This window comes from Stomoxys calcitrans, chromosome 1, assembly GCF_963082655.1.
Source record: "Stomoxys calcitrans chromosome 1, idStoCalc2.1, whole genome shotgun sequence".
In the NCBI taxonomy this organism is placed as follows: domain Eukaryota; kingdom Metazoa; phylum Arthropoda; class Insecta; order Diptera; family Muscidae; genus Stomoxys; species Stomoxys calcitrans.
This window is the reverse complement of record NC_081552.1, coordinates 14,752,174-14,765,950: the sequence shown is the minus strand read 5'-3', so window position 1 is coordinate 14,765,950 and position 13,777 is coordinate 14,752,174. Positions and strand designations below refer to the sequence as shown.

Below are 13,777 nucleotides of genomic sequence, written 5' to 3'. Positions count from 1 at the left end.
GTGCTTGTTTTAAGTTTATTTTTAATGTAAATCCAACTAAATCCAAAAACAAAAACTATTGGACAAATCCATTTTGAAAATTATTTCATCCTCATACTCAGCAGAATTTGTAAAATATTTTAAAGCCTTCTTAGCTTGATTGCTTAAAAAAAAACAAAACTCCTACTCTCTCTCTCTCAAATAACTCCCCCCTCCACCTCCAACCACCAAAAGTCACTAACAACACCAAAATATAGCAAAAAAAAAAAGAAAATAAAAAATACTAACGCTGTTTACTTTGTATTATGGCTTAAAAAAATGCTTAAATTATTTTTGATACAACCCTACTGAATTTCACATACCAATGCTGACGTCTCATTTTCTCTTTTTCATTCCACCCTAATCCACTTCTCAACCATTAGGTTCACGAAGACCAAGTCTAGCGTCTGTCCATAGTACCAGTTCGTCCGTTCGTAGCTATAGCATGATGCGCTTCGAAAAGGAACAGCAACAGAAGGAGATACGTCATGAGATGAAATTACGTCTGGCCCGTCTGCAGCAACATCAACAGCAACAACAGTTGGGCCAGTACAAACCACAGATCATAATCGGCGATACGGCAATGACAATGCAACAACATGGTATTGCCCTCAATCGTATAACAATGGCAACGCCCAGTCCCATGACACCAAATTCAACGGATGAACTGCTACCGGCTGTTGATGAAAATCCAGAGGTAAGTGAAACAAGTAACAAGTAAAGGCGTGCTAAGTTCGGCCGTACCGAATTTTGTATATCCTCCACCAGGCATCGCATTTGTCAAGCTCTTTGCCCCATATCTATTTATAGGCAAATAAAGCATAATGGATAAGAATTGCTATGCTATTAGAACAATATGAGAATATGAATCGATCGCGCCATTCTTTGCTTGGATGTTTGTTGTTGCACAATGGCACAATGCCATCGTGCAACATTTGTGCCAAATCGGACAAGAATTACGACCTCTAGAGGCTCAAGAAGTAAAATCGGGAGATTGAATTATATGGGAGCTGTATCAGGTTTTGGACCGATTCTAACACGTATGTTAGAGGTTCTAAAAACAGTCACTGTGCAAAATTTTTTCGATTCGGATAGGAATTACGCCCTAGGGAAGTATAATCGGGAGATCGGTTTATATGGTAGCTATATCAGATTAAGAGCAGATTCATACCATATTTGGTACGTATTGTTGAAAGTCACAGAAGTGGCTGTGCAAATTTTCAGTCAAATCGGATGATAATTACGCTCTCTAGAGGCGCAAGAAGTCAGGATCCGAGATCGGTTTGTATGGAAGCCAGGGACGTAGTCAGGCAATACTATTTAAATGACAAAATTTCATATTTATAATATTCTACAGAGACAACATTTTGATCAGGCCAGGACCACCATGCAATTACATTTCTTAAGCACAAAATTTTAATGCAATTTTTTTATGAACAAATTTTTAATGAAATGTTCTCTTACGAAAAATTTTAGCATAATATTTTTAAAGACAAAACTTCATCACAATTTGTCCTAAACAAAATTTCAATGAAAACCTTTCGAAGAACTGCATTTTAATGATTTTTTTCTAAAGACTATAGTTCAGTAAAAAATTTTCTAAAGACAAACTTTTGCCCAGCCTACCCCGAAATTGTTTTATAAAGCCAAAATGACAATGAAATTTTGGGCCTGGTCAATGCACTACATTTGCTTGAACATTTTTAAAGTTCTTCTTATTATTGTGCTTTGCTGTCCCAAATAGAAAGGAAAGTTAAATGAAAAATCATAAAATAAAATACAAAACAAGTAAAGCGTGCTAAGTTCGGCCGGGCCGAATCTTATATATCCTCCACCATGGATCGAATTTGTCGAGTTCTTTTCCCGGCATCTCTTCTTTGGCAAAAAATTATATAAGAAAAGATATGCTCTGCTATTAGAGCGATATAAAAATATGATCCGGTTTAGACCACAATTAAATTATATGTTGGAGACCTGTGTAGAATGTCAGCCAATTCAAGTAAGAATTGCGCCCTTTGGGGGCTCAAGAAGTAAAATAGAGAGATCGATTTATATGGGAGCTGTATCGGGCTATAAACAGATTCAGACCATAATAAACACGTATGTTGATGGTCAAGAGAGGATCCATCGTACAAAATTTCAGGCAAATCGGGTAATAATTGCGACTTCTAGAAGCTCAATAAGTCAAGTCGCCAGATCTGTTTATATGGCAGCTATATCAGATTATGGACCGATTTGAACCATACTTGGCACAGTTGTTGGATATCATAACAAAACACGTCGTGCAAAATTTTATGCCTATCGGATAAGAATTGCGCACTCTAGAGGCTCAAGAAGTCAAGACCCAAGATCGGTTTATATGGCAGCTATATCAGATTATGAACCGATTTGAACCATACTTGGCACAGTTGTTGGATATCATAACAAAACACGTCGTGCAAAATTTCATTCCAATCGGATAAGAATTGCGCACCTTAGAGGCTGAAGAAGTCACGACCCAAGATCGGTTTATATGGGCGCTATATCAGATTATGGACCGATTCAAACCATACTTGGCACAGTTGTTGGATATCATAACAAAACACGTCGTGCTAAATTTCATTTAAATCGGATAAGAATTGCGCACTCTAGAGGCTCAAGAAGTCAAGACCCAAGATCGGTTTATATGGCAGCTATATCAGATTATGAACCGATTTGAACCATACTTAGGACAGTTGTTGGATATCATAACAAAACACGTCGTGCAAAATTTCATTCAAATCGGATAAGAATTGCGCACTCTAGAGGTTCAAGAAGTCAAGACCCAAGATCGGTTTATATGGCAGCTATATCAGATTATGGACCGATTTGAACCATACTTAGGACAGTTGTTGGATATCACAACAAAACACGTCGTGCAAAATTTCATGCCAATCGGATAAGAATTGCGCACTCTATAGGCTCAAGAAATCAAGACCCAAGATCGGTTTATATGGCAGCTTTATCAGATTATGAACCGATTTGAACCATACTTGGTACAGTTGTTGGATATCATAACAAAACACGTTGTGCAAAATTTCATGCCAATCGGATAAGAATTGCGCACTCTAGAGGCTCAAGAAGTCAAGACCCAAGATCGGTTTATATGGCAGCTTTATCAGATTATGGACCGATTTGAACCACACTTGGCACAGTTGTTGGATATCATAACAAAACACGTCGTGCTAAATTTCATTTAAATCGGATAAGAATTGCGCACTCTAGAGGCTCAAGAAGTCAAGACCCAAGATCGGTTTATATGGCAGCTATATCAAAACATGGACCGATATGGCCCATTTACAATACCAACCGACCTACACTAATAAGAAGTATTTGTGCAAAATTTCAAGCGGCTAGCTTTACTCCTTCGGAAGTTAGCGTGCTTTCGAAAGACAGACGGACGGACAGGCGAACGGACATGGCTAGATCGACATAAAATGTCGCGACGATCAAGAATATATATACTTTATGGGGTCTCAGACGAATATTTCGAGTAGTTACAAACAGAATGACGAAATTAGTATACCCCCATCCTATGGTGGAGGGTATAAAAAGAAAATAAATATAAATATTGACTCTCGATTCCTTGTCCAATTTGGATGAAATTTCATATATTTATAATTTAGAGCATTTATATTGACGTAGTCTTCTTTTAATTTTGTCTTTTTAAATAATTTTTTTAAAGAAAGTTTTTAAATTTTTTTGAAAAAATACAAAAATTTCATTTAATTTTATACCCACCACCGAAGGATGGGGGTATATTCATTTTGTCGTTCCGTATATATATACTTCATCAACGTAAAAACCTAGGACGATCTAGCCATGTCTGTCCGTCCGTCCGTCTGTTGAAATCACGCTACAGTCTTTTAAAATGGAGATATTTAGCTGAAACTTTGCACAGATTCTTTTTTGTCCCTAAACAGCCAGCTTTTTTTGTCCATAAAGCCAGTGAGTTGGGTTAGGCCTTTCGATATCCCTCTTCAATTGGCCCAGATCGGTCCAGATTTGGATATAGCTAACATATTGACAGATCTCTCGATTTAAGGTTTTGCGCCTTTATTGTCCGATTTTGCCAAAATTTGGGATGGTGAGTTGTGTTAGGCCCTTCGAAATCCCTCTTCAATTGACCCAGATCGGTTCAGATTTGAATATAGCTGTCTTATAGACCGATCTCTCGATTTAAGGTTTTGGGCCCATAAAAGGCTCATTTATTGTCCGATGTCGCCAAAATTTGGAACAGTGAGTTGTGCTAGGACCTTCGAAATTTTTCTTCAATATGGCTCACATCGGTACAGATTTGGATATAGCTGCCATATAGACCGATCTCTCTATTTAAGGTTTTGGGGCCATAAAATGCGAATTTATTGTCCGATTTCGCCGAAATTTGGAACAGTGAGTTGTGCTAGGACCTTCGAGATTTTTCTTCAATATGGCTCACATCGGTTCAGTTTTGGATATAGATGCCATATAGACCGATCTCTCTATTTAAGGTTTTGGGGCCATAAAATGCGAATTTATTGTCCGATTTCGTCGAAATTTGGGACAGTGAGTTGTGTTAGGACTTGCGTTAGGCTTTTTCACATCCGTGTCGTATATGGTTCAGATCGGTTTATTTTTAGATATAGCAACTAAAAAGACCAATATTTTGTTACACACAATCGAACAATGACTTGTACTTATTAGTATTTCGTCGAAATCGGAACATATTTCGATATACAACAGCTGCTATGGGGCATAAGGTATGCATTTTTCACCGGATTTTGACGAAAGGTGGTTTAAATATATACCCAAGGTAGTGGCTGTCCAAAGTTCAGCCCGGCCGAACTTAACGCCTTTTTATTTGTTTTTTTTTTTTTAATTCATAATGCTTCATATCATATAATTTAATGGTGTTTTCCCAGTGGTAAACCCACTTATTGGTATCTTCAGTCAAGACTTTTCCATTTACATTTTATATATTATAGTTTTGGTTTATTTGATTTCTTTCATCTACAGAGTACGCATAAGCAGGTCTTGCGGGGCTCTCCTCTTAAGCCTTGTAAAAGTATTCATATTTTTCATTAGACATGTTGCGAGTTGATTCGGATGTTGTTCAATTCTTTGTTTGTAATTTTGAAGTTGTGATAAAATTTCCTCTTTTATCGTTTTCTTTATGTGTAGTTCCTCGCGTAGTTTCGTGTTAGTTATATTGGGTTGCCTAAAAAGTAATTGCGAATTTTTTAAAAGAAAGTAAATGCATTTTTAATAAAACTTAGAATGAACTTTAATCAAATATATAATTGCCATTTTGTTCGATAACCTTTTGCCATCCTCCTGGCAAATTTAGTATTCCACGCTCATAGAACTTCTGGCCTTTATCTGCAAAAAACTGAACCAAGTGCGATTTTATAGCCTCATCATTGCCGAAAGTTTTACCATTTAAGGAGTTCTGCAAAGATCGAAATAAATGGTAGTCTGATGGTGCAAGGTCAGGGCTATATGGTGGATGCATCGAAAGTTCCCAGCCAAGCTCACTCAGTTTTTGGCGAGTGACGAAAGATGTGTGCGGTCTAGGTTATAGGTTATAGTTGATTGAAAGAAGCTTTCGGATTTTATATAGTAGACCCTCATAGCATACTTTATCAAAAGCTTGTGATATATCTAGAAATGCTGAAGTGCAATATTGTTTTGATTCAAAGGCATGATTGATCGTTTCAACTAATCGGTGTACTTGCTCGATCGTACCGTGGTTCTTACGGAATCCGATCCAAATTGACGATCTAGTATTAGGTTCCGTTCCTCAATCCAAGGCATTTTAAAGAAAAAGTGTTTTCAAAACTTTTGTATGATTTTATGATGATTTTACTTGGTCCAACAACTTACCTGGTTTTTGGACCTACTACTTGCTACTTTCCATTGTGGTAGTATAAAATTGTGCATTAAGCAAGCGTTAAAAATAAATGTAATGCAATCAATAACTTTCTTTGGAAGTTCTTTGATTATTTTCGGTATAATAAGGATAGATTGTGATTTTCCAGAGCGAAAAATCTGTGGATATGGTTGGGTCTAGATTTTGAATCTGTTTTTCAATTTGGCTTTCCTTTAAATTTTTTAAAAGTTTTTGGAGTTCGAATGTCTCCTTAGTTTTTTTCTTCAGGTGATTAACTAATCTGCCGCTGCTTTTTTGGTTTTTTATACCCTCCACGGCTGAAATTTTGCACGTAGTGTTCCGTTCTGACTTTCAACAACTGTGGCAAGTACGCTTTAAATCGGCCTAAAACCCGCTTAGCTCTTATATAAACCGATCGCCCGATTTGACTACTTGAACCCTTACAAGCCGAAATTTTTGTGCCGCAACAACTGTGCCAAGTACGGCCAAAATCATTCCATAATCTGACATAGCTCCCATATAAAGCGATCGCCCGATTTGACTTATTGAGCCCTTACAAGCCGCAATTTTTGTGATGTTCTGTTATAGCTTCCATCCATTTTAGGTTCCTAGAAGCTTTAAATTTTGCTGATTTGACAGAAGTTTGGTATGTATTGTAGAATAAAATTATGCCCTACAATTTCATTTATTTTGTATAAATTGAGGTGGTGGTGGTGGATTCCCAAGATTCGACCCGGCCAAACTGAGCATGCTTTTACTTGTTTTAACTAATTTTAGTCGTCCGTTTTACGTCAATCCGAATTTCATTAGTAAACCTCTATCCTGGCTCGAGCTGGAATTTTTCTAAGACATCTCCATTCATGGGTATTTTTCTACCCATCCGTATTTAATGGTTTAAAAGACCGAATCACCCAGACTAATATAAATTTTTAAATAATTATTTAAAATGAATCCAAATAATTTTTTCCTTGGAATTTCATAATTCACAGTATTTAAGAAAATTGATACGGAGCTCATATTGAGTTTGGATAGAAATCTATCAGTCAATAGCAAGCAGCGTTGATGCTAACAGAAATTTGTTAGTTCTGTAGGTTTTGAACCGTAGTGTTGGACACACGATCACGAAGGCCCTGAATGACTCGCTTGTGTCGGCATGTTCTAGTGTCAAGCCAAGGGGCAAACAGCGACCGCCATGGTGGACCCCAGCGCCGGATGGCCTAAGAAAGGACTGCAAAAAGCTCTCCAACAGAGCAAAAGCCATAAGAGCACTACACGATTGGGACATCTGTAAGGCTGAGCTAAGAAAATACATTAGGGCGAGCTGAGAAAGGCTCATAACAAATCCTGGGTAGAATTCTGCAGCTCCGTGGAGGATACATCTGAGGCCACTAGACTAAGGAAGATTCTGTCCTCGAGACCTATTACGGTGGGGTATATTCAGAAGTCAGAGATAGACTGGTTCCCTGACTTAGGGAGATATACTCTGCTTGTATCAGAATGTCATATATACCTTTGGGATGAAAGAACACAAACGTCATTTTCATTCCAAAAGCTGGAAAAACCTACCACACGAAGGCGAAAGATGTTCGTCCTATTAGCCTGTCATTCTTTATGCTGAAGACCCTTGAGAGGTTGGTAGAAACATATCTTAGGGAAAAGATTCCTGGAAATCGGCAATCGCGGCAGCAGCATGCATATATTAAAGGCAAATCCACTGAAACAGCCCTTCACGACCTAGTCGGTAGCGTTTCTTGACATTAAAGGTGCTTTCAATAATGTATCGACGTCAATCATGAAGGAGTTGGAGAAAGAAAGTTTATTAATAACTTACTTACTAAAATATTACGGCAGGCTTGGGATCTGTGGATCTAAAAAGATGGAGGTGTACTGTCTGTCTCCTCTACTTTGGAATATAGCCATTAAAAATATATTATTGTCTAGCCGCTTGAAATTTGCACAGCATATTAGAACAAATAGCAACGTCTCCTGCTTCCGTCGACTCTCATTATTTTTATACCCACCACCGTAGGATAGGGGGTATATTCATTTAGTCATTCCGTTTGCATCACATCGAAATTTCAATGTCCGACCCTACAAAGTATCTATATTCGGATCGTCGTAAAATTTAACGATGTCAGTGCGTCTGTACGTCCGTCTGTTGTAATCACTCTACAGCCTTCAAAGCTGGTTAGGTTCTTGAATGGGCCAAATCGGACCATATTTGGATATAGCTGCTATATAGACGCAATTTCTGATAAAGGGTCTAATGCCCATAAAAACTTAATTTTTAATCCGATTTTGCTGAAATTTGAAACAGTGAGTAATTTAAAGTTTTCCGACAACTGATCGAAATATGGTACAAATCGGACTATATTTAGATATAGCTAAAGGGTCTGAAGCCTATAAAAGCTTTGTTTTTTAGCGGATTTCGCTAAAACTTTAAACAGTGAGTTATTTTTAGCCTCCTGATACCCGACCTAAATATGGTTCAGATCGGAATATATTTAGATATAGCTGCCATATAGACCCATCTGCCGATAGGAGGTCTGAAGCCAATAAAAGCTTTTTTTATTACCCGATTTCCCCTGAAATTTGAAAAAAGTGAATAGGTTAAGAACTCCCAACATCCGACCTAAATATGGTCCAGATCGGACTATATTTAGGAATAGCTGCCATATAGACCGATCTGCCGATAAAGGGACTGAAGCCCATAAAAGCTTTATTTATTTCCAGATTTCGCTGTAATTTGAAATAATGAGTAGGTTAAGGCCTCCCAACATCCAACCGAAATATGGTTCAGATCGGACTATAATTAGATATAGCTGCCATATAGACCGATCTGCTGCTAAGGAGACTGAAGCTGTAATTTGAAACAGTGAGTTTTTCTGAGCCTCACGATATCCGTATATCCGACATATATATTAGACCACTCAATGTCCGTGCCGAATTTGGGTGCTTAAGTTATCCAATTTTCACCGGATTGTGGCGAAATGGGCCCGGTCAAACTTAATACCTTTTTATACCCACCACCGAAGGATGGGGGTATATTCATTTTGTCATTCCGTTTGCAACACATCGAAATATCCATTTCCGACCCTATAAAATATATATATTCTTGATCAACGTAAAAATCTAAGACGATCTAGACATGTCCGTCCGTCTGTCTGTTGAAATCACGCTATTGTCTTCAAAAATAGAGATATTGAGCTGAAATTTTGCACAGATTCTTTTTTTGTTCATAAGCAGTTTAAGTTCGAAGATGGTCTATATCGGACTATATCTTCACATAGCCCCCATATAGACCGATCCTTCGATTTAGGGTCTTAAGCCCATAAAAGCCACATTTATTATCCGATTTTGCTAAAATTTGGGATAGTGAGTTGTGTTAAGCCCTTCGATATCCTTCGTCTATTTGACCTAGATGGGTCCAGATTGGGATATAGCTACCATATAAATCGATCCTCCGATTTAGGGTCTTAGGGCCATAAAAGCCACATTTATTATCCGATTTCGCTGAAATTCGGGACAGTGAATTGTGTTAGGCCCTTCGACATCCTCCATCAATTTGGCTCAGATCGGTACAGATTTGGATATATATACCATATAGACCGATCCTTGGATTTAGGGTCTTAGGGCCATAAAAGCCACATTTATTATCCGATTTCGCTGAAATTCGGGACAGTGAGTTGTGTTAGGCCCTTCGACATCCTTCGTCAATTTGACTCAGATCGGTCTAGATTTGGATATAGCTGCCATATAGACCGATCCTCCGATTCAGGGTCTTAGGTCCATAAAAGGCGCATTTATTGTCCGAACATCCTTCTTCAATTGAGACCCTTCGCCATCCTTCTTCAATTTCATTCAGATCGGTCCAGATTTGGACAATGCTGCCATATAGATCGATCTTTCGATTAAATGTTTTGGGCCCATAAAAGGCGCATTTATTGTCCGATGTTGCCGAAATTTGGACAGAGAGTTAAGTTAAACCCCTCCACATATTTCTGCAATTTGGTCTAGATCGATCAAGATTTGCATAAAGCTTCCATATAAACCGATATCTCGATAAAAAGTCTTGGTCCCAAAAAAGGCGTATTTATTATCGGATTTAACTGAAATTTGACACATTGACTCAAGTTAGGCTTTTCGACATCCATGTTGTATATGGTTCAGATCGGTTTATTTTTAGATATAGCTACTAAAAAGACCAATATTTTGCTATACACAATTGAACAATGGCTTGTCCAAATCGGATCATATTTCGATATAACTGCTATGGGACATAAGGTATGCAATTTTCACCGGATTTTGATGAAAGGTGGTTTACATATATACTCGAACTTAACGCCTTTTTACTTGTTACTTGTTTGCCTACTCTTTGAAAGTTGCTGTGAATTAGAGTTTACTGTTACTCTTAGTGTTTGGGTTGTACTCACACCCAACATATCATTCAGGTGCTTGAATCACGCTACGAGTAATCACGCAACAACCTTCAAAAATTAATACATTGAGCTTAAATTTTGCACAGATCCGTATTTTCCTAATACTAAGGTTATGTTCTTGTACGGCACATATCGGATCATATTTCGATAAAGCTGCCATGTAGACTATCTGCCGATTTAGGATCTTAAGGCTATTAAAGCCGCATTTATTACCCGATTTCGCTGAAATTTGAAACAGTAAGTTGTTTTAAGCCTCTCGTCTTCCGACGAGAATATGTTCTAAGTCGGACTTTAGTTAGATAAAACTGCCTCATAGACCGATCTGCCGATTTAGGGTCTTTAGCCCATAACATCCTCATTTATTACCCGATTTCGAGGAAATTAAGAACAGTATTTGGACTTGGCCTCCCATTGTTCGAAACAGCGATGGTTCAGATGGATTATATCTACATATAGCTTCCACAGAGACCGATCTGCCGATTTAAAGTCTTAAACCCATAAATGACGCATTTATTATCCGATTTTGCTGAAGTTTGAAAAAAGTGAGTTGTATTTAGACTCTTGATATATGTAATGAATATGGTACAGATCGGGCCAAATTTGCAACTGTCATGTAGACCGATCTGCGGATTTAGTCTCTTGTTGCTATAGAAGCCGCATTGACTGCCCAATTTCGATGAAATGTGAACAATGAGTTGTATTAAGACTGCCGACATACGACCAGAATATGGTCCAGTATAGTTCGTACTATTGGGTTGCCCAAAAAGTAATTGCGGATTTTTTAAAAGAAAGTAAATGCATTTTTAATAAAACTTAATATGAACTTTAATCAAATATATTTTTTTTATACTTTTTTTCTAAAGCAAGCTAAAAGTAACAGCTTATAACTGACAGAAGAAAGAATGCAATTACAGAGTCACAAGCTGTGAAAAAATTTGTCAACGCCGACTATATGAAAAATCCCCAATTACTTTTTGGGCAACCCAATAGATATAGCTAGATTTAGTAAAGACTGCCGTTTTGAGGCCTTAAGCCCACAACAGTCACATTTATTAGCCTACTTCGCTGAAATCTGGATCAGTGAGTTGTTTAATTTTTCTTGCTGTAGTAACCGAATATGGTCCAGATCGGACAATATTTGGATATAGCTGCCATATAGAACGAAATGTGATGTACAAGGCAAATTTTTGCCCGATTTTACTAATATTTGGTACATTGAGTTTTGTTAGACCACTCGATACCAGCGCCGAGCAACGTCGAGATCAATTCATATTTATTTAGCTATAACTGCCATATAGACCCTTCTCCCAATTTAAGGCCTTGCGCCTATAAAATGTGATTTTTTACCCGATTTCGCCGAAATTTGAAACAGTAAATTATATTGTATGCCTCGTCATCTTTCCCAATTACGGTCCAGACCGTATTTACATATAGCTGCCGTACAGACCGATCTGTCCAATTTAAGGTTAGGCTTCTCTGCACTTGAATCAAAAATGATCCAAATCCGTCAATATTTGAATATAACAGTGAAGATATAAGAAATTATTGTAGGATGATAACTTTATATCCATGGTGATAGGTATCCAAAGTTCGGCACAGCCGAACTTGAAACGTTTTTAATTGTTTTATTGTGCAACTCTATAATTTAATCATTTTATGCAAAAAACAATATGGTTTTGCGCTTTTCCCAGTAAACTGCACTTTAGCCCATATACTGATGTTGAATTATATTAACCCTGATTTTATATTTCTATTTTCCTTATAGTATCCACTAACAATGGAACCTCAAACCAAACCATGCCCCGAATCGGTGGCCTCAGCAACCCTAAGTGCTATAAAGAATGCTGCTGTCTCAACGGGAACGAGTCCAAAGCAACATAGTTCAACCACCCATAGTAAGACAACGCCTGCTGTGGCAGTTGCTACAGCCTCGGGTGGTATAGGTGTAGGTGGCTCTCCTATGGCTGCTAGAAATACAAATGATATAGCTAATGCTGCTTATATAGGTCCCTGCAGTTCGTCAACTGAAGCGCTTTAAGTTGAACGTAACTTAGTTCACTTCGAAACTAGCATATAAGTTCATACAAACACATACTACATACTAAGTGTAATTGCTAAGTGTATCATTGTAACCATCGCTCTGTCATAATTTCATAAAATTCTAAAAATGAGAATAAAACAAAAACCCCAAAGGCTTAAAACAAGAACTAATATAAATTCGATACAACAATCTTTCAAACTAGTCTAACTGATGATAAGAAAAGTAGTATAAAATAGAAAAAACTGAGTATTCTTTAAGTATTAAGGTAGAATGATGAAATTATGTGTAAGTTTGAGATTGAGGGGAAGGAAACTAATGTTTTTTTTTCTAAATCACACTTCCTTTTTTTAATAAAAAAAAGTTTTATTTTTTAATTCATTAAAATAATTATTTATAAATATATTTACAATGCATGTGGGCTCAGCGCCATAAGGCATTATAGAGGCAAGTTGGCAAATATTAAATCGTGAATAATTATTATTAACTATCCACCACTTACCACTTTTAATTGTAAAGTTTTTATTAATGCAAATTATGCCAAAAGTCCATCAATATTTTGCTGTAAATATTCATTTGTATACCCTACACCACCACTGTTGTACAAGGTATTATAAGTTTGTGCATTTGTTTGCAGCGCTAAGAAGAAGAAGAGCTAGACCCATTGATAAGTATACCGATCGACTCTGAATCGAAACATATTTGGATATTGCCGCCACATAGACCGATCTCCTGATATAGAGTATTGAGCCCATAATAGGAACATTTTTCATCCGATTTGGATGAAATTCGAAACAGTACGATATGAGCCCACTTTTCATCCAATTTGGATGAAATTTGAAACAGTGCATTGCAATAGACCTTTACATTTGTTTGTTGAATATCGTCCAAATCGGACCAAATTTAGATGTAACTGCCATATTGACCGATCTCCCAGAGTATTTTGGGAAAGGGGTAGACCCCAGAAAATTGGTCCCGAAAGTGGGTATCAATTGTTGCTGTACAACCCAATATGTTTCATTTAAGCTCCACATTGACATGGTCGGCATATATGCCCGATTTAGGGGTGTTTTGGGGATTGAAATTATTTAAGTCCGGAAAATATATCAGCATCGTGCTCTAATCTCATATATCTATATATCATTTATTTTAACCCCATATTGCCATTGGCCTCAAAATTGGATATCAAATTCGTTTTCTAATCTCATTACAACTCCTTGGGATATTGGTCTCTTTAAGACCCAAATTGTCTTGGTGAGCAAATACGTCCTATTTGGAGGTTGTTATGGTGGTGGGACGTCCCCTAGACAGTTGGTCCCTAATGTTGATATTAGATACGTGGTCTACTCCCAAATACTTTTAATTTGAGCCCCATATTTCCATAGTCGGCAAACA

General features: G+C 37.4%; 1 protein-coding gene across 1 annotated transcript in view; it reads left to right on the top strand.

Annotated features, from left to right (window-relative positions):
- LOC106093585 (uncharacterized) overlaps window positions 1-12,759 on the top strand; it is a 185,051-nt gene extending 172,292 nt beyond the window's left edge. Inside the window, exons 10-11 of the mRNA XM_059364410.1 lie at window positions 402-715; window positions 12,110-12,759. Of these exons, the coding sequence (XP_059220393.1) occupies window positions 402-715; window positions 12,110-12,382 (587 nt within the window). The 3' untranslated portion in view covers window positions 12,383-12,759. The remainder of the gene's footprint in view (window positions 1-401; window positions 716-12,109) is intronic.
- Window positions 12,760-13,777: the final 1,018 nt, after the last annotated feature.